General features: G+C 43.5%; 1 protein-coding gene across 4 annotated transcripts in view; it reads left to right on the top strand.

Annotated features, from left to right (window-relative positions):
• The window catches only part of THADA (THADA, armadillo repeat containing), a 335,976-nt gene that overhangs the window by 236,211 nt on the left and 78,024 nt on the right, over nucleotides 1–21,741 (top strand). For all 4 annotated transcript variants that reach the window (XM_027555132.1, XM_027555129.1, XM_027555131.1 and 1 more), the window contains exon 31: nucleotides 16,946–17,040. In XM_027555132.1, coding sequence (XP_027410933.1) covers nucleotides 16,946–17,040 — 95 coding nt within the window. The remainder of the gene's footprint in view (nucleotides 1–16,945; nucleotides 17,041–21,741) is intronic.

The following is a 21,741-nucleotide window of genomic DNA, read 5'->3' as shown; positions in this document are numbered from 1 at the left end:
TACTATGTTTATTTTATCCCAATTTTTTAAAATTTTAGTGACAAATATTTTAAAACCTCTTTTTGTATTTTATCATTCCTCTAAGGTTATTGTCCAGACTTCTTATGATAATTATTTTCTTGCTTTTCTGTCTAGTTTTTACTGTCTATGCATCACTAAAAGTAAAATGCTTTTTTGCCTATTTTTATATTAAGAAAAAAGTCTTTGAAAACATCATTTGTTAAAGATAGCATATTTTTGTCACCTGAAAAATCAGTCTTTAGGTTGACCTTACCGTTGTTCCATTACTGGCCATTCAGATTGTTGCCCATTCATTCAACAAATATTTATTAAGTCCTGCTGTATGCCAGGCTGTATTAAACATAGAAACTACTTATTAAAGCCCCTACTTTAGTATGGAGAAGGCAGCAAAACAGTCTTGTTAAATAGAGCCGTAGACCTAGAACTTTAGAACCAGAAGGAATCATAAAGTTATTGTCGTTCCCTCCCATCCCCATGCATGTGGGAAAGTGCAACCCAGAGAGATGAGGGATTTGCCTGTGTTCACACAGCTGACCAGGCTGTAACACCTACCTGACAACAGCTAACGTTTTTGGAGGGCTTAACTGCCTGCTCCTCATCAGGCTCTTTCTACTGGACCACATTGCCTTTATCTAGCCAGTGCTTTTAAGTCAGGGCTTTGAATGGTGGTAACTGAACATTTTCTATAACAGTGCTTCTCAGACCTTAATGTACACATGGATCACCTTGTGGGCCCCTTAGAATGAAGAGCCTCCTTTAGTAGGCCTGGGGTGGAGCCAGAGATTCTGCTTTTCTGACGAGCTTCAAGGTGATTCCGATGCTGCTTTCTGAGACAGTGCCCATTTGAGGGCCAAGGATCAGAGAGTCAGCCACTGTGGATCACCCCGCCCTTTGAAATTCTCCCACCTTCACCCCCTCATTCTCAGGGCTTGTGTCTGGAGCTTGGAGCCATAGGAGAGGGTGAGGCTACTGAAGGGATCAGCACAGAATTCTTTTGCCATGCATCTGGTGTGACCTGCAGCAAAGAAGACCACACGGCCTCTATGGGGAGTCCACACTCCATTGTCTGGGCAGCCATCCCAGGGGACTCAGTGCCTAGGGTAGGATCCAGGCTTCATTGGCATGCAGTGAATATTCATCATTTTGAAAAATAATAATAGTCTGATACTCTGTTGAGAAATAATAGTCTGATTCCCTTGTGGCTCAGTTGGTAAAGAATCCACCTGCAGTGTGGAAGACCTGGGTTCGATCCCTGGGTTGGGAGGATCCCCTGGCAAAGGGAAAGGCTACCCACCCCAGTCTTCTGGCCTGGAGAAGTCCATGGGGTCACAAAGAATCGGACACCACTGAGCAACTTTCACTTCACTGGTGAGAAAAACAGGCTCTCAGGAATACAAGAACAGGTCCCAAGGTTACTAGGGAAGCAACCTTGGGAAATAAATTTTTGAATAATCAGTGCTGATGGAGGGAAGAGATGATGGAGGGAGTTTATTATGTTTGTTGAAGACTTCCTCTTTGTCCCAGACCCAATGATTTGTTTCCCCAAGTTAATTCTTATTTGCAGAAAGTGTTAGCTGTATGACCCATTCACTTCCCCTATACAACTTCCCGTCAGTGCTCCTGACACCACCCAGGCCCTCCTTCATGTCTTTTCCATCTCCCTAGACTTCCTTCTGTATCCACCCACTTATTCATACTCTCATTTGCTCTCCCCATTTTCTCGCCTTCTTACTGGCCCCCTCTAAGCTGACATGGTATGCTCATGGAAGGCCTGGGATCTAAATACATAAGAAAAATATGCTTATAGAGACAAAGCTAAGGCTGGCTTTTGTGTGGCAATCCCAGTTCTGCCCCAGGGGGGGGTCTGTGGCCAGCTGCAGAAGTCCTGGTTTAGAGTTCTGTTTTGCTTTACAGCTGAAGACAGCAGTTATTTTCTAACCACCAGATTTATTCACACAAGAGACTATACTTCCCAGGCAGAAATCCTGGGATTTAGGTCAGATTCCATTGTCCCAGTGTCCCTTAGCCCTCCCGCTATCCCTCGCATCTTCTGGACCAGCCCCCCTCCCCAAAGAAAAGGTCCCTCTTTCACAACTCCTGCGAGGGGCCTTAGCCCTTCACCACAGCTGCAGGTTGCATTTCACTCCCCTGCTGCTGAAATGAATCCAGTGGAGATGGGTTGTTAAAATATTCAGATGACCATGTGGCATTCTAAGGCTGTCATTTGTGATCCCTGCCAAAACTGTAAGGGAAGCAAGTCTTAACAGGGGTGGTTACTTACATAGCAAGTTTCCAGGCATTACTGGGGGTTGGGTTTGCTTCGGGTTTGTTTCTTCTATGCTCTTTTTCTTTTTCTCAAAATAAAAGTTTTCCCAGTACTCCCCCGCCCCTCCCCCTTTTAATTGCTTTTCTTTCAACCCCCAGATTTTACCAGGGAGGGAGAATCTCATCAGGACCCCTCTTTAATCCCCCAGCTCAGCCTATTCAAAGTCTCTCTGAGCCTTGTGCATACTTGAATGATGAGAGAAATGAAGCTGGTGTATTTTAGACCCAAGCTTGTTGACATTTGTTCACTTCCCTTTCAGACTTCTCAGGAATGTTCAAGGTCATGATATCTCAGGATGAGATCCTGTTTGTATTTTTAAAAACAGAGAGAAACATTAAGTTAGCACATTTCAACCCAAAGCAGTGGACAGCCTTGTCCACAAAACCTTTTCTTCATTGGATATTCCTTTTAAAATTACATCAAGTTTTAAAGGAATAAGCTGTTTAAGAAGTGAAGCTTGAGACTACATGAGGTATTTCTTGTTGACAGGCTGAACTTATGGAAACTAGTCAGGTAAATGCCCTCAGAAGTGATCAATATATTAAACTGAGCCTTTGAACAAGTTGCCCAAGATCAAAGCTTCCTCCTTACTGCAGCAAGAAATAAAAATAGTTTGTTTATGCAACTGCACATCAAGAATTCAACCCCCAACTTTCTACGTTTTAAATATAGAAATCTGCAAACCTAGCCTGGAGGTGGTAATTCATTTGATAAAGGGCTCAGAAAGATCTGTCTTGCTCCACTTGTAGCTGTTGGCTTCTTGGGGTATTGCTGTTGGAAGATTTAGGCAGTGTTGTCATTGCCCAGCTTGCAAGGGATGCAGGCTTTAAATGGCCTCAACACATTTTCATAATATTATGTAAAACTGTAATATAGTGGGTTATTTTTTTTTTTCCTTAGCATGTGACATGTTTCATCCTTTGGATAAATCAACACCTTGGTTACCTTCATTGAGCCATTACCAATGAATCCAAGCCAATTCAGATGGCACAGTGGAGAATGTAGAGATGAATGATATTGTCCCTATTTCAAAAACCAAGTGAATAACATGGGTATGGATTTAATTAACTGTAAACATGTAAGAATTTGGTAAATGCTGGAATGAGGTCAAAGTGTATTATAGAAGTCAGTTAGTTGGGGATGGGATGTCAAGGACATCTTTGAGGAGAAGGGAGAAGTCTTTAAAGGCTTGCTGCTGCTGCTGCTGCTGCTGCTGCTGTGAGTTGCTTCAGTCGTGTCTGACTCTGTGCGACCCCACAAACGGCAGTCCACCAGGCTCCCCCGTCCCTGGGATTCTCCAGGCAAGAACACTGGAGTTGCCATTTCCTTCTCCAATGCATGAAAGTGAAAAGTGAAAGTGAAGTCGCTCGGTCATGTCTGACTCTTAGCAACTCCATGGACTACAGCCTACCAGGCTCCTCCGCCCATGGGATTTTCCAGGCAAGAGTACTGGAGTGGGTTGCCATTAATTGTTAGGTAAGGTTAATTCTCACAGATTGGTGAATGAGTGAAGTTACACTGATACAGAGCCTATGATGTTAAATAAGCTGTGTAGGTCTCATTGTCCACTTACAAAGAAAGGAATTTTAGTAGTGCTCAACATTGTGGGGACCATTTTTGTACACACGTGCATACTCAACCACTCAGTTGTGTCTGACTCTTTGCAACCCCATGGACTGTATCTCTCCAGGCTCCTCTGTCCATTGGATTATCCTAGCAAAAATACTGGAGTAGGTTGCCATTTCCTCTTTCAGGGGATCTTCCTGACTCAGGGATCGAACCCGTGTCTCCTGTAGCACATGCATTGGCAGGTGGATTCTTTACCACTGAGCCACCTGAGAAGCAGAGACCACTTTAGATATATGTAATTAAGCCTCTATTGTCAAGGTTTAGTTATGATCCAGTCTAGTTGAAAAGAGCTTATCCATGTGAAAAAAACCAGCAGTGACATTCATATAGAATCCTTAATTCCGCAGTATGTATATTAAGTATAAGAATTCAGAAAAGAATGTGGATTGGGATAGCCAGGGAAGGTTTCCTAGGGGAGTTAGGTAATTGAGCTAGGTTTTAATGGGCGTGATTTGGAAACACTGTAAATGGTGAGAAAAGAGCATATCAAGATGGTGGACAGCAGGGTCAGGAACACCCTAGTGGAGAAAGTGTTTGCATTTAGGCCAGTGGGGGTGTAGAGCTAAAGAAGACGTGGTGTGTTTGGAGAGCTGTACAAGATTTGATAAGAGACCAGTTGTGGCAGGCCTTAAATGTCAGCCAGAGGAATTTGAATCTGATCCAAGAGGGAAGAGGAAGTCAGTAAGCTCAGACTAGTAAATAGGCTGCTGTCTCCATGCTGATGAGACACACTGAGGAGCGTGTTACACCTTCCCAGCCTCTCTCAGTGACTGAAAAACTCTCCAGCCCCTGCTGGAGGTTCACAGAAGCTCCCTAGTAGCAATCCACCAGCTCTGTCTGGTACTTGGAAACTCCTTTGCATGCCGGGGCAGTTAGTGATGCGAATAGAGGTACTGCCCATGTGCATTTTAGACTTCATGGTTACTGTCTGCTCAACATTGCTAAGAGGACTGTAGAACCACAGTTTATAACAGGAAAGGGAATGTAGAGATCATCTAATCCAGTGGAATCCTTTCTTCAAACACAAGCTTAAGTGGAAGTCCAAGATGTTCGAGATAATAGAGATGGAAAATATGGTGCAAATATGGGCCTGGAGGCCCACCCACATGGCTTCTCAACCACTGGAGCCCTCAGAGGGACTACAAAGAGCACCCTGACTCCCGGTTTCAAAAAAGTGAAAGTGTTAGTTGCTCAGTCATGTCCTATTTTTTATGACCCCATGGACTGTAGCCTGCCAGGCTTCTCTGTCCATGGGATTCTCCAGGCAAGAATACTTCAGTAGGTAGCCATTTCCTTCTCCAGGGGATCTTCCTGACCCAGGGATTGAACCTGGGTCTCCTGCATAGCAGGCAGATTTTTGACTGTCTGAGCCACCAGGAATGCCCCCTTATTATTTCAAAACAGGAATCTAATCCAAACCAGTATCTGTAGACAGGAAAATAGACACAAGGGACAGGTGACTTCTTCCTACTTGACAGATGTGTCTGGCTGCAAAGATAGCCAAATTTGGGATTTCAAGAGCAAATTGGTTTTCTGCCTCTTGGTCCTCTTGCTTCCTTTGCTGCGGCTGGATCATCCTTGTAGGAAACACTGCCACCCTCAGCCTCTGGGCTGCCCAAGGCCTTCTCTCAGGAGCTGCCCTCCTTGGTCAGGACCCCATCACTAGACCTTCTTGCCAATACAACTCAGCTTCTCCAGATCCCCTTTCCCCAGAAATCCACCCTCAGCTGACTGACTGCTGCTTGACATGACCCACACATCATGTACATAATTCTTCTGACTCTATAGCTGTTTTTCACTGTTGATCTTCTGGAGACATTGCTTTTAACTGAAGTCAGTAACTTGAGGGCAGGCTTTCCGGCAACACGCAGACCTAGCAGGCACACTCCTGGAGGCCTCGCTTGGCTTCCTGCTTCTCTGTCCTCATATTGAGCCAACTTAGCGCTGGTGCCTTTGTCCTCATTGGCCAGGCTTTGGGCTGACCCTCCGAAGGCTTGTGGGGCATGTGGGCAGGCCTTATGTGAATAAGTCAAGGGAGCAGGTTTGAGAGAGGCCCTCCGAAGGCTTGTGGGGCATGTGGGCAGGCCTTATGTGAATAAGTCAAGAGAGCGGGTTTGAGAGAGACCCTCCGAAGGCTTGTGGGGCACGTGGGCAGGCCTTATGTGAATAAGTCAAGGGAGCGGGTTTGAGAGAGACCCTCCGAAGCCTCACTCTCCTCCTCGCTGCCAGTGATGCCCAGCCTTCCTCAGCGATTGGACTGGCCTGCAGGTCTCTGGAAATAGCTTCCCCTCACAATCAGGAACTTAGTCCCGCTTGAGCCGGAAGGGACCCTTACCAGCCCGAAGGCCCTGTGTTCCTGGGTACCTACAGGGGGTCACTTTAAGAGGCCCTGGTTGAGTGGAAAAGATTCTAGCTGTGAGCACGCCTCCTTGAGGTTGAGGTGGGGCAAGATATACTCGCTGGTAGCATGTCTGTGTTCTGGCCCCCAGCTCAGCTGCTAACCAGTGACGGGTGGCCTCTAACTTCCTTGGGCCTCTTTTGTTTGGTTTGGTTTTAACATTTATTTACTTATTTGGCTGCTCAGGGGTCTTAGTTGTGGCATGTGGAATCTAGTTCCCTGACCAGGGATTGAACCTCGGGCCCCCTGCATTGGAAGCACAGAGTCTTAACCACGGGACTACCAGGGAAGTCCCGGGTGTCAGTTTTTTATCTGTTAAGTTGGAAGATCCAAAATGGGAAGTGGGTGAAGATGGAAAAGAACATAGTGAGTAATGGGCATGCAAGTACGAAAGAGCTAAGCAAATAGGGGATATTTATTGTCAGATAATGAAGTCTTTATCAGTCTTGTTGGCCATGTTGAAAACAGGCCTTTCTGGTGGCCCGCACAGAAACAGCTGTACTTCGAACCTCACTCTTCTCCAGACTGGCCACCAGGACACGCCACCAGAGCGTGCAAAGCAGCATGCTCTGATTGTTCGGCCCAGCCTCTCCCCTTTCATCGCACTGCGTTTGGGACTCACAGATACAATTTGTCTAGAAAACCTTGATGCTATTCTTGGTTTCTGCCCTGATCTTGGACAGGTCACTTGAGCTATGTGAGCTACTTTGTTGATTTATAAAAATGGGAATAATAATGCCTATTTTTCTCCTCTCAAGAATCTTTTAAAGATAAAATGTTTTTTGAAGATAAAACTTTTAATAAAATGCAGTTGATATTATTTTTGCGGCCAGGGCTAATTTCCAAGCGTGTGCTTCGCCAAGATTTCATGAACAAAGTTCGGACTATACTGTTAGAAATCCTCACCTGTGATCTACATTCAGACTTCTCTTGCAGCTAGTAGAAGTTTTCACTCACCTCACTTATATATTCTAATTTTTTAAAAATAATCTAGGAAGAAAGTAAAGTTTGAAAAGAAAGGGGACTTCTGTTAGCATTTTATGTAATAACTGAAGCTAATCCAAGCCCCAAACTGTACAATAAAAGTTTTCTTGGACACTACCTTTCTCCCATAATCCCTAGCACATTGCTTATTAAGTTATTAACCAGCAATTTCTCTGGCAGCATATTAAACTTTACTTTTAAACAAGTCACAGAGCGGGGGAAACATGCATCTCTCATAAAAGGAATAAAAAACATACACCCTCTAAAATGGTTTCTTCAGGCTTTGAACAAATCCCAACCCCCACACAAGGTCTCTTTTTCCTCATTCTCTCCACATAACTTGAGTGTTAGTACATTAATGAGAAAAAGATGCCTAATAGAAAGATGGAAAAATATGAGGGCCTCTGGGAGGGGTGGGTGGCTCCCTGGGGGTCCTCTGAAAAGGCAGGTGAGCCTTCTTGGAGGGAAATACAAAGCCTTGGCATTGAGCTGGTGGGCTTCCTCTCATATAGCAGCACTCCCCTGGGAAGCAGAGGCGGCTGTGACTTTGACCTTGACCTAAGCAGAGCCCTAGGGCCTTATGCAGACTGCCTGGGCCTTTGCCAAGTGCCTACTCAGAACCTTGGTAGAGTAGTTGGGGTCCTCTTTTCACAGAGGCAAAGGAGGGTTTCCCTGTTGTCTCAGCTGGTAAAGAATCCGCCTGCAATGTGAGAGACCTGGGTTCAATCCCTTGGTTGGGAAGATTCCCTGAAGGAGGGCATGGCAACCAACTCCAGTATTCTGGCCTGGAGAATTCCATGGACTGTATAGTCCACGGGGCTGCAAAGAGTCGGACACAAGGCAGCCGTTCCAGGGGCAGCCCCTGTGCCCTAGAGCATATGGCTTGGACATATGGTCCCTTTCTGGACAGACTCACAGCTCATGGTCTCTTGCCTTGTGCCTGACAACTTGGTAAGAATTCCTTACACATTGGTCAATACCCAGAGCAGGACATGAAGATGGCTTCACTTTAAAAGGAGAATCCCAATAGGAGGGTTGTGGGGCAGCTCATATGTGTGGGTGTGAGTATAAATACTAGCAGAGCTCCAGACCAAGAAAGGCTGGCTGGAAGCTGGAACATACCATAAAATGGAGTTCTGCTGCCACCAGCCTCCCCTCCCCCGGGGGAGCACAAGGTAAATGAGCAGGGCCGGGAGTGGGTGTTAGCCAGCCAGGGCGTGGCTAACAGGGGTGTTGGCCCTGCGTGCTGCTGCCAGCTGGCCCTGCATGCAGATCTGAATTCTGTATGTTACAGAGTGGGGGCAAGAACTTATATATTCTGCAGTTCCTGACCATTTGGCATCTTGGTTTAAACAAATCCCCTATTGTTTCTCCAGAAATGTCATAGGAATGATTGCTTGGCTGGGGGCCGTGGTAAAAATGGAAATCAGAAGGGAGAGAGGGGTCCTTTTTATTTAATTTACACTTCCACATTTATATGACTTCATGGGGCCCACATCAGAGAAGTACCTCCTGGCTCCTCACCGCGGCAGCTCTTCCTCTTATAACCAAATGTAAGGCGAGATGGCATCTGGTCTGCGGACAGCTACCATTGCAGAGTCTCAGACTGCAGAGGAGTACAAAGATGGCCAGTGGGATCTCTGGGAGATCAGAGGAAGTCCAAAGAGACGTCCACCATTCACACTGTTCTCCGAGGCCAGTCTCTGATTGTTAGTCAGGGACAGTTTCCTAGAGGACAGGCTTTGAAGTGAGTTTTAAGTACAGGACATGGTGTGGCTCGATGTGTGTCCAGTGAGGGGACTGTGGCGGGGTGTGGGGACAGTTAGAGACCATTTCTGCCCTCCCTTTTCTGCCTCTTTCCCCACCGCATTGTTCTGCTCCTCCCACCTGTGGCCCAGCTTCTTACCTGCCCGCTCTCTGCCTTCCTCTTCACCTCCTTTCTCTCTTTTTTTTTTTCTGGCTTTCTTCTTTCCAGCCTATTTCAGTCCTGGGGGTGGTCCCCAGAATACTGCTTCATTAAGCTCAGTGCTGGCTCCATGGCAAGAGGCTTTGTAGCCACTGTGGTGCAGACCAGACGTGACCTGAATGGGAGTGAGTTCACAGAGGATCCCAGATTAGAGGGAGAGATTGCCATGGACCTTGATGGGCCCCTGCCAGGACTCATGACCCAGAGTCATTCCAAGCTATCAAACTGGCCAGCTGCACCTGTTTGATTTTCTGGACTTCATTCTTCCCAGCATGCGGCAAGCTTGCTTCCATCTTTGGATCTTTGCAAAGTGAACTCTCTTGTCTGAAATTCCCGCTTTCCATTCACTCGCGGAGTCTTTCCACATCTCCAGGCCCTTCCTCCATGATGTTCTCTCACATTGTTTTGTGTGTGTGTTGTTTTTCTCCACATACACCCTCTACCACCACACACACACACACACACACACACACACACGACCATAAGCTCGTCAAGGCCAGAACCTGTCCCCTTCTCTACTCCTGTTCCAAGTAGGATACACCCCATGGTACTTAGTAAACGTTTCTAGATAATTAAGTTAAACCATGAGTCTAATCAGGATTCTGGGAGAGAGTAATTCCCTGGGGTCTCGAGTGACCTTCGACCTTGACTGTGTTGAAGTCCAGATAGATTTCTCAGGACTTAAACCTTAACAGTGGAGAAGGCAGTGGCAACCCACTCCAGTACTCTTGCCTGGAAAATCCCATGAACAGAGGAGCCTGGAAGGCTGCAGTCCATGGGGTCGCTGAGGGTAGGACATGACTGAGCGACTTTCACTTTCACTTTTCACTTTCATGCATTGGAGAAGGAAATGGCAACCCCCTCCAGTGTTCTTGCCTGGAGAATCCCAGGGACGGGGGAGCCTGGTGGGCTGCCGTCTCTGGGGTCGCACAGAGTCGGACACGACTGAAGCGACTTAGCAGCAGCAGCAAACCTTAACAGACACTAGCAGCCTAAAGCCAGAACAGTTGTTTTCAGCCCTCTGAGGATGGCAGTGAATTCTTCTGAAAAAGTCATCCAAGGTGACAAGCAAAAATATGTCCAAAGTGAACTGTCTGTTTCTTGCTGGGAACCCTCCAAGGCTGCATGCTAATGGGCCCCGGGGGCCCCAGCCGTCCAGTGGACCAGTGGGGTCCCACCTGGGACCATCTGGAGCTTTTGGAGCTCTGAAAGGTCACTCCAAAGCACTTCCATTTGGGGCATGTCATCATCTTGCGTCATTTCCTACTGTCCCATCCATTCCACATCCCCTTTGTACTTCTTGTTATTTTTCAAACACGTAACATGCCGTCATCTTCGGACATGCTGCTTCCTCTGCTGGAGTCATTCTGCCCACGGTCCATCTCTTAGACTCCTCCTGCAAAGGCACTTCTGGATTTACCGAGGTGTTTCCCCCCCGCTCCACCCTTAATTTTTATTCTTGTCAACCCTCCTTTGAGCACCAGTCATACCACATGATTGGTTGTGTGTTTCTCTCACTAAACCACGGCCTTTCAAGGTTTTCTGACAGCCATTCACAACCAGAAAGAGACTTTACAGGTGACTTAGTATGTATCTTTGTTCCCCGTGTATATATCTGTGTGGATATATACACAAACATACCTGTGAAATCTTACATAATGTAAATTTTACTGTCTACATAAGATATGAACAGTTTGTAGAAAAATACAATGAGAGGGAATTTACTCAAGATTTAGAAGATTTAATTTCAGGAATGTTATCCACCATCATTTTGGATATCAAGAATACCCCACTGATACCATTTGGTATTATAGATGGTGGCATATTACCTGAAAAAGAAAAGGACATTAGACTAAATCAGTCAATATTTTTACTCAAAGTTATCACATTTTATAAATTATATCAAAGATAATTTATTAAAAATTCTTTCTGGGCAAAAATTTTCTAGAAATCCTATATTTAACAATTTAAGGGAGCGATGCTTACCCTGACTGCTTTGATGCAATGTGATTATCTTTCACTGCTCCCCCTTTCCCTAGCTAGCTCTCTCCTCCTTCCTCCATCCCCACTTCCTCTTCCTTCCTTTCTTTCTCTTAGGCTTTCTCTTAATACTAGTAGGTGGTCATCTAAACCTACTAGTTTATTTCATAACCAACAAAATGGGTCATAACCTACAGTTTGAAAAACACAATTCAGGACTCTAAGTTTCTTGAGGGCAGTGATGAATGCCACTGACTCATTTCGTCTTCATATATCCATACCCTGGCATTATTTTGGGCTCTCAGTTTCCTCTTAGTAAATGTTTTCTGAATGAATGGGCTTCAGTTAAAAATCGCTGCTGCCACTGGGATTCCGGAAGGGACAGAAGAAGTGAATAATTTATCACAGGCTTCCCAAGAGCTTCTGGTGTCCTCCAGACACTAGGGCCATTGTAAACATGTCTGGGAAGCCTTACTCTCTCTCCTCTGCCTTCTGCCTCCCCCAGCTTCCAGGAGAGAGGGCAGGAGGTTTAATGAAGTTCAGAGATCGAGTTCTTGGGTGGATATATGTCAAGGGACCAGTGATAAAAAGAGTGGAAGAAAGATTTAACAAGGCCTGCATTTCGCTTTATTTATGTACTCAGTCCTCATAGTACCTGATTCCTGTTACTCGTTCTAAAACCTCTATTATGCTGTTTTTTAGCCCATTTGTTAGACCCCGACCACTCCTGAGTTTTTTTTTGAACTCTTAATCTTTATTATACCATGCCCTGTGCCAGGATTTTTCCATCTGGGGGCAGGAAAAAAAAACCCCAACCCACCAAAACCCTGTGGCTTGGTTTCCTGTCCAGCTGGCTTGCTCTTTCCCAGGATTTTATTCCCATCATCAAAGTGGCTTGACAGACCGAGAACAAACCTCTGGCTCACCCTGAACTCACAGTGTACCATTTCCAAGTCAGAACAAACACCAAGTAACAGGGAGAGAAAAAGAAAAAAAAATTATTTTCCTGACTTAGAAGCCAATTCAGAGTGAAGCCCAACTCTGATTCCAGACAGCGATGCTGTGAGGCTGTGGCTCTCCTCAAGGGTGGAGCCTTGCACAGTGGGCTCTGGGCCAGAATTTCTCTCTGAGTCAGTCTTGAAGGAGAAGCCATGGATGGACTCCTTTGTAGCCCCAGATCCTCTCTGTTTCCTGGAATCGAAAGCAGCAGAATTTGAGGGAGCCTCCCACGATCTCGTTGACTACATCAGACTTGGCGTAGAAGCTCAGTTCTGGGAGCAGTCAGAGTGGTCCCTGCCGAGTCCCAGGCTGCCAGGAAGGTTGGCAGCCTGTGCCAGGCCAAGAGAAGGTGCAGAACACTTCAGCCTGGCAGGGGGACGTAAAGATAGCCAACATTTCCTCTATTCATTTAGAACTGTTCTAAAATATATTAATTTAGCTAAAAATATCATGGAAACTAGGTTCCTCCCTGAGCTTGAAAGTCAAACCAATTTCCCAAAAACTTCCCTTTATGGTTCTATGTGACTTCATTAGCAGGAAAACATCTCAGGTGAGAAGTTATGACCCTGTGAGGTCAAATGGAGCAGGCAGTACATTTTTATACCAAGGAGCACCAGTTAGCACAGAGTATCCCATCTCCCATGGGTCCCCAGACCAGCTAGACTCCTTTCTTCCTGCCTCTATTGCCCCCTCTCAAAATCCCCTTGCTTGTCAGCTTTGTCTGTCTAAATTCCTCCTGTTGTTTACATTTGGGCTTAGGTCTTCATACATCTTTTCCATGTTTCTGCTGCTGCTGCTGCTAAGTCACTTCAGTCGTTTCCGACTGCGTGCGACCCCATAGACGGCAGCCCACCAGGCTCCCCTGTCCCTGGGATTCTCCAGGCAAGAACACTGGAGTGGGTTGCCATTTCCTTCTCCAGTGCATGAAAGTGAAAAGTGAAAGTGAAGTTGCTCAGTCGTATCCGACTCTTAGCGACCTCATGGACTGCAGCCTACCAGGCTCCTCCATCCATGGGATTTTCCAGGCAAGAGTACTGGAGTGGGGTGCCATTGCCTTCTCCGTCCATGTTTCTAGTCCACCCTATTATGTTCTTTCCCTTAACTCCTTACATCCTGTCCCGAGTTTTGTCTGTATTTTTTTCTCCAAAACAAGACAGAACTCTCCGAGGCCAGAAATCATCTCTTGTGCATCTCTTTCCAGCACCTGGCTCGCAGCTGGATGTTCAGGAGGCATTCATCCTGCTATCTGCAGGCCGTTTATTATTCAGCCCTGTGCTTCATGTCTGATAATTCATTAACCCTTTGCACTAGGTTTCCTTGCTTTCTCTCCTGAGTGGTTTTCCATTGGGAGGAGGAAAGATATCCCACATTTTAAACAGTGGACATGCCAGAACAGGGAATGATACTGTTATTAAAGTAATTTTTGTAGACTATGGACTTTTCAACTTCACAAGTCAAATTTGACTGACCTGAGGAAAACTGAATAGAGACAAAATATAAAGGTAAGATTTGGGGAGAGTAAATTCCAAATAGATCAGAGTGTTGCCAAGAACAAAAAATGAAACTAAGATTTCCCTGGTGGTTCAGTGGTTAAGAATCTGCCTGCCAATGTAGGGGACCTGAGTTCGATCCCTGCCTCAGGAAGATTCTACATGCCACGGGCAACTAAGCACATACTCCACAACTACTGAGCCAGCCCTCTGCAAGTACTGCAGCGTATGCAGCCTAGAGCCTGTGCTCTGCAGTGAGAAGCCACCACAATGAGAAGCTCACTCACAGCAACTAGAGAAACCCCAGGTGCAGCAATGAAGATACAGCACAGCCACAAATAAAGAAAGAAATAAATGGAACTATAAAGTACTAGAAGAAAAAGTACTAAAGAAAAATATATAAATCTATATTGAGGAAAGGTTAGACTTTGGTAGCATGACATAAAATCCAGAAGATAAAAATAATATATTTGACTGCATTAAACCAAACAGTTTTGAATTCCAGAAAAGTACTGTAAATAAGTTTAAAGTCAGATGATAAACTGCAAAAAAATATTTGCAACACATATGACAAAGGACAGATTTCCTTAATATACAAAGAGCTCCTACAAATCAATAAGGAAAATACCAATAACATAATAGATCGGAGATTTGATCACAGTTCATAGGAAAGGAAATTAAGATATTTTTGAAAAGCTTATGAAGGGATGGGCAACTTCATATAAAATAATTATGACTTAAAATGATGAGGTACTGTTTTTCCACTTATCACCTTGGCAAAGGTCAAAAGGTTTAATCACAGTGTGAGTCAGATTGTTGGAGCTGGAGGGGAATCTTAAACACTGTTGGCGAAAGCATAAGTAGTCCCAGTCTCTTTGGAGAGCATCTGATCTAAATGAAGCAAAATTTTAAATGCATGAATATCTTGATCCAGCACTTAAGCTTCTACGGATTTCTCTTTTGAATATCCATTCATATGCATAAACTAATATACATATATCTTTATTACATCATTGTTTTCAGCAAAATATCCTAAACAGTCTGACTTATTTCATTAGGGGACGGGTACGTCCATGAAATGGAACAGTTCACAACCATTTCAGAAATGAGGCAAATCTGTGTTTTTTAATAGAATGATATCTTAAATGTATTAGTGAAAAAAAGGTAATGCTCAGAACTCAGTAAGTAGTAAACCACTACTTATATAAAAATAAACAAGTGGGTAGCTATAGATAGATGCTTGTAAAATGTGCCTGGAAGGATACGCTCTAGAAAGCAGCAATAGCGGTTGCCTCAGGGGAACAGAACATGTGGGTAGAGGGTGGGGGCATGGAAAAGGAACTTCATTTTTACTGCATACCCTTCTGTACTGTTTGAGTTATTTTTATACCATGTGCATGTGCTACCTGTTTTTTAAAACTAATTTTTAAAAATAACTGGGCATAGGCATGAAACTAGGCCAAATGTGAAGTGTACATATAAACTAGTCATTATGGCAGAGTCAGAGTCAGGGAGCAAGCAGCTACTGTAGGTGAAGTAAGTCAGGGAACAGAAATGAGGCAGGTCAGCAACAGGGAAATCTTGAAACAAGACAGTTTTGTTTTAATGGAAAAGTATCTGGTTTGCTTTTCGTGCAGATATCGCATGCCCCTAGGATATGGGCAGTTCAGGATAGAGTGAGAATAAACTTTAGAGAAATGGTAAAACTTAACTTATAGGAAGTGAGAAGGATACATCAAAGGATCAAGCCAGATGGAAATATACTAGCTGGAACTCATGTTGTTCCCTCATCCTAGGTTGGAGGCAGAGGAGCAGAGCAGGGAACACGCGAATCACATGCTCACAGTGACTCTCAGTGAGGTGATTGCGGGGTCCATTGTGCCCGTCAGAAATCTGATTCAGGTCACAGAGATACTAGATGGCAAAAAGCCGGGGTTCAAACCCAGGTCTGTCCCTGTTGTTTTTACCTCTCGTGTGCATGTGCTCAGTCACATCTGACTCTTTGCCACCCAATGGCTCTTCTGTCCATGAAAGCTTCCAGACAAGAATACTGAAATGGGTTGCCATTTCCTCCTCCAGGGGATCTCCCTGACCCGAGGACTGAACCTGTGTCTCTTGCGTCTCCTGCATTGGAAGGCGGATTCTTTCCCAACTGAATTATTAGTACCCTTGGGAGGTTTGGGCACTTTTCTTGACCAGTATGAACTGAGGCTCAGAGTCAGGGAGATTCAGTACTATTCTCAAAAAAAAGTCTTCATTCTTCCATTTTGATCTAGACCCCCTCAAGCCAAGCCCACTTTTTCCAGCATGTGGTTCAAAGAGTAAAAAGACCTCCATTTATTGAAAGAAGAAAAAAAAAATCTCATTTATCAGGAAAGGAATGTCTGTCAATAGTGTTTGTTAATACTTTCATGTTTGTTTTTTCAGCTGCTTTTTTAAGTCTGTAAATACAGTTTATCATTTGTGAGTGCAATTCTCCTCCAAAATGCTAAATCACTGATATTCATAACCAATGATGTTTCCCCTAAATTTGTCCAGTTAAGAGGAAGATAATAGAATATTATAGGTGTCATATTCCCTACTTCCCTCTTGTCTTCATGTAACTGGAATAGGGTATTGGTTTTTGTTTGTTTTCAGTTAATTTTCTTTGGCGCCAGAGCATAGAATTTTCTGTTTTGTACAAACACAGTCCCAACCTCCACCATAAGCACTAAGGTTTTATTTTCATTTTCTTTTCATGAGAAATGAAAATTTCACCATTGTCACCATCGGTGACTGTCCATCATTTTTAGCATTTGTTACAACTCTCTGGGGCTCACAGGTGGCGCTAGTGGTAAAGAACCCGCCTGCCAGTGCAGGAGACACAAGAGACATGGGTTCAATCCCTGGGTCAGGAAGATCCCCTGGAGGAGGGCATGGCAACCCATTCCAGGATTCTTGCCTGGAGAATCCCCATGGACAGAGGAGCATGGTGGGCTACAAGTCCATAGGGTCACAGAGAGTTGAACACGACTGAAGCAACTTAGCACACACACACACAACTCTCTAAGCCTTATGATATGCCTGGTAGAAAATACCCATTTTCTCTTTTCTGTGGCCCAGGCCTCAGAGAGAAAAATTACCAACTTATTTTCTGTTCTTTACCTTTCTAGGCAAAATCCATGTTTGGTGACCAGAGCTGTGTATATTGATATCCTCTTCCTGTTGACGTGCTGCCTTGACAAACTCTCAAAAGGCAACCAGCCAGGTATGATTCACAGTTACATTATATTTTGGAGTGATTACAGGTCTTTGAAATGTAGGTGGGGTTTTGAATGGCTCTCCCACGCACTCCCCCACTTCTACTTTTGCAAGACTAAACCACATATCAAAATTACACTTAGTGTCATACGCTTCCTTCATAAAAGCTTCCCAAGGAAACTTGTCCTTGTTTAGTTGCAAGTTTGTTTTCTATTTGGTCATTCCGGGAAGAGTCTGGACTCGACTCTTGTCATTTTCAGTAACTCAGGAGTTCATTCTGTTCCATTTTGCGGCAATAACCGAGTGGACTCATTTGTTGCTGGAGCCTAGATATTTGAGACTCAGTCTCCAATCTACCATGCACCACCTCAAGCTCTGACTTTGTACATGTTCCTTGGTGTCACGTATGTTTCCTGGTATGGGCCCCAGATCCACATGCAGTTGTTCTATTTTCATCATGATTCACAAAGTGGTTTTCTTAAAACGGAGAGGGGCAGCTCCAAAAAAAAAAAATGTTTTGATGTGTTTATATAAGAGGCTGCAGGAAGTGCTGTACATGAGTTCCAGGCCACAGACTGAAACTGATTTTCATCAACACAAACTGGAATGCAGGGTAATGAGCCTGCAACTGGTTAAAATCAGCCTCTTCTAATTGATTAGGCCTGTCTAAAGGAGGCTACAATTACAAAGTCAGATTCTGAGTACAAGCAGGCCAGGCCTTTCCTCTGTTACATTTAGTCTGTCAATGATTTGTTGTCTTCAGTAAATATATTCAGGCTGTCAGAGTCCAGCTCTGTCCATATGGAATCCTGTTCCCAAATTCAAACCAATTTAAAATGCTCTGGGGGCAGAGGCGAAGCTGCCTCACTCAGATCAGTGTATATTAGCCCACAAGGCCTCTGTGGCCACGCAGAGGTAATAAGAACACGCCTGGACTTTGATCAGCTCCACATCCCTGCATAGGAGTAGCTGTTGCATCCGTTTGGTAGAAGAGGATCATATAGTTTTATGGCCGTGAAACGGTTCTAGTTTATACCTCTTATCCCAGCATAATTATTAATAGTGCCCCTTTTACTCTTGAAAGTGTCCAGGTTTGCACAATAAATCACAGGTCACTCTAGCTGTAAGGGACCTGAGGGTCGTATCCACTTTATTTTACACTTGAGTTAACTGAGGTCCAGAGAGTATAAAGAGATTATGAATCAGACGTTACCATGTAAATCATTTGTACCACTTTTAGTACCAAAAAATAGTTTCTACCATTTTTGTATCTCAGTTCCAAATTTCATGTAGCTTAGTAGTACTTCTCTGCTTAATGTTTTAAAGAGCCTCTTTCATGAAAGAGTTGCTCACTACTTACAAGTCCACTCCCTGGGTTCGTATCATAGTTGTGTGATCGACTCTCATCTTTCATTTGTTGAACTAAGTTTTTCCTGGTGTGTTAGTACCATTATTTTTTGTCTGAAAGGGTTTACCCTTAAATATTGTAAAATACCCTTCTCTCTTCTCCGATTGCCTGTCCTTTACTAATGAATCATGAAGATGACTTTGGCCTTTTGAAATCATCCTTTCCACAAACTCTGGCATTATTTAGTGTTTATACCCCCAGTTAAGTGTGCTCACAAGCTGTTGTCACTCAACAGCATTTCACTTGCATCAGTGTATTATACCTCTTAGAGTCATTACTTTGCAGAGTAAGATGTGTAGGGGATAGGTCACTTTTACTTTTTTTTTTTTTTTTGGTATGACAGCCATAGCTCTAAATATTCCATCCTGCCCTCTCTAGTCTGGCAGTCACTAGCCACATGTGGCTCTTGAACTGTTGACATGTGGTGGATCCAAGTTGAACTATTCTATAAGAATAAAATACACACTGAATTTCAAAGACTTGGTATGAAAAAAAAGTTTAATTTCTCAATAATGTTTATATTGATTACATATTGGAATTATAATATTTTTGATATATTAGTTTAAATAAAAAGTGTTATTAAAGTTAATTTCATCTGTTTCTTTCTACTTTTCATTGTTGTTGTTCACTTGTTAAGTCATGTCCAACTCTTTGTCACCCTGTGGACTGCAGCACACCAGGCTTCTCTGTCCTTCACTATCTCCCGGAGTTTGCTCAAACTCATGTCCATTGAGTCAGTGATGCTGTCCTTTTTAGAATATAACTATTAGAAAATCAAAATTTACATGTATGGCTCATATATTCCTGTTGGACAAGCACTGATGTTTTTTTCCAGTCCTTTGGGAATTGCCCTCATAAACCACAGAATATATACATATGTGTCTTTCTATATGAATGTGTGTATCTGTGTACTACATCCACACAAATAGCAATAGCAAATTTTCCTCCTTTGAGGATGAATTAGATTTTTAGAATTAATCAAGTATCAGATAAGGGTTTCCCTGGTGGTTCAGTGGTAAAGAATCCACCTGCCAAGGTGGAAGACTCTGATTTGATCCCTAGTTCTGGAAGATTCCCTGAAGAAAGAACTCACAACCCACTCCAGTATTCTTGCCTGGAGAACCCCATGGACAGAGGAGCCTAGTGCGCCACAGTCCATGAAGTCGTAAAGAACAGGACATGACTTAGCAACTAAATAGCAAGAATAATAAATCTCAAATAAAATAGTGGCCAAGGTAAGTAGCACAGTTTAGAATAAAAACAAACTGTGAGCTTAAAATAATTAAATCGATTCTTAGTGTTTAATTATTTCCAAAGGCAGTTTGAGCAGTAGCTACACCAAGCAAGGTGAGCACTTACCTGGATGCGTAGATTTCAGTGTGATTTCAAAGTATCATTGTGACAAGTTTACATTGTAAATGCCTTGAAAGAATGGATCATGCTAAGGTTCTGTGTCCCCCAGCTAAGCAAGTAGTAGGTGTGTATTACTGGCACAAAGACAGAAATATAGATCAATGGAACAAAATAGAAATCCCAGAGATAAATCCACGCACCTATGGACACCTTATCTTTGACAAAGGAGGCAAGAATATACAATGGAGAAAAGACAATCTCTTTAACAAGTGGTGCTGGGAAAACTGGTCAACCACTTGTAAAAGAATGAAACTAGAACACTTTCTAACACCATATACAAAAATAAACTCAAAATGGATTAAAGATCTAAACGTAAGACCAGAAACTATAAAACTCCTAGAGGAGAACATAGGCAAAACACTCTCTGACATACATCACAGCAGGATCCTCTATGACCCACCTCCCAGAATATTGGAAATAAAAGCAAAAATAAACAAATGGGACCTAATTAAAATTAAAAGCTTCTTCACAACAAAGGAAACTATAAGCAAGGTGAAAAGATAGCCTTCAGAATGGGAGAAAATAATAGCTAATGCAGCAACTGACAAACAACTAATCTCAAAAATATACAAGCAACTCCTGCAGCTCAATTCCAGAAAAATAAACGACCCAATCAAAAAATGGGCCAAAGAACTAAACAGACATTTCTCCAAAGAAGACATACATATGGCTAACAAACACATGAAAAGATGCTCAACATCACTCATTATCAGAGAAATGCAAATCAAAACCACAGTGAGGTACCATTTCACGCCAGTCAGAATGGCTGCAATCCAAAAGTCTACAGGCAATAAATGCTGGAGAGGGTGTGGAGAAAAGGGAACCCTCTTACACTGTTGGTGGGAATGCAAACTAGTACAGCCACTATGGAGAACAGTGTGGAGATTCCTTAAAAAACAGGAAATAGAACTGCCTTATGACCCAGAAATCCCATGGCTGGGCATACACACCGAGGAAACCAGAATTGAAAGAGACACGTGTACCCCAATGTTCATCGCAGCACTGTTTATAATAGCCAGGACATGGAAGCAACCTAGATGTCCATCAGCAGATGAATGGATAAGAAAGCTGTGGTACATATACACAATGGTGTATTACTCATCCATTAAAAAGAATACATTTGAATCAGTTCTAATGAGGTGGATAAAACTGGAGCCTATTATACAGAGTGAAGTAAGCCAGAAATAAAAACACAAATACAGTATATTAACGCATATATATGGAATTTAGAAAGATGGTAACGATAACCCTGTATGTGAGACAGCAAAAGAGACACAGATGTATAGAACAGTCTTTTGGACTCTGTGGGAGAGGGAGAGGGTGGGATGATTTGGGAGAATGGCACTGAAACATGTATAATATCATATAAGAAACGAATTGCCAGTCCAGGTTCGATGCAGGATACAGGATGCTTGGGGCCGGTGCACTGGGATGACCCAGAGGGATGGTACGGGGAGGGAGGTGGGAGGGGGGTTCAGGATGGGGAACACGTGTATACCCGTGGTGGATTCATATTGATGTATGGCAAAACCAATACAATATTGTAAAGTAATTAGCCTCCAGGAACACATGTATACCTATGGCGGATTCATTTCAATATTTGGCAAAACCAATACAATATTGTAAAGTTTAAAAATAAAATAAAATTTAAAAAAATTTTTTTAAATAATCTAAATGGATTTTAAAAAATTAATTTGTTTATTTGGCTGTGTCTGGTCTTAGTTGTGGCACACAGGGTTTTAGTTACATCATTGCGGCACACAGACTGTCTAGTTGTGGCCAAAGGGCTTAGTTGCTCCTTGGCATGTGAAACCTTAGTTTCCCCAACCAGGAATTGAACCCACATCCCCTGCACTGCCAGGTGGATTCTTAACCACTGGACCACCA

The sequence above is a fragment of the Bos indicus x Bos taurus genome, chromosome 11 (genome assembly GCF_003369695.1).
Source record: "Bos indicus x Bos taurus breed Angus x Brahman F1 hybrid chromosome 11, Bos_hybrid_MaternalHap_v2.0, whole genome shotgun sequence".
Lineage (NCBI taxonomy): Eukaryota > Metazoa > Chordata > Mammalia > Artiodactyla > Bovidae > Bos > Bos indicus x Bos taurus.
The sequence above is the reverse complement of the archived record's forward strand: the minus strand, read 5'-3'. Positions and strand labels throughout refer to the sequence as shown.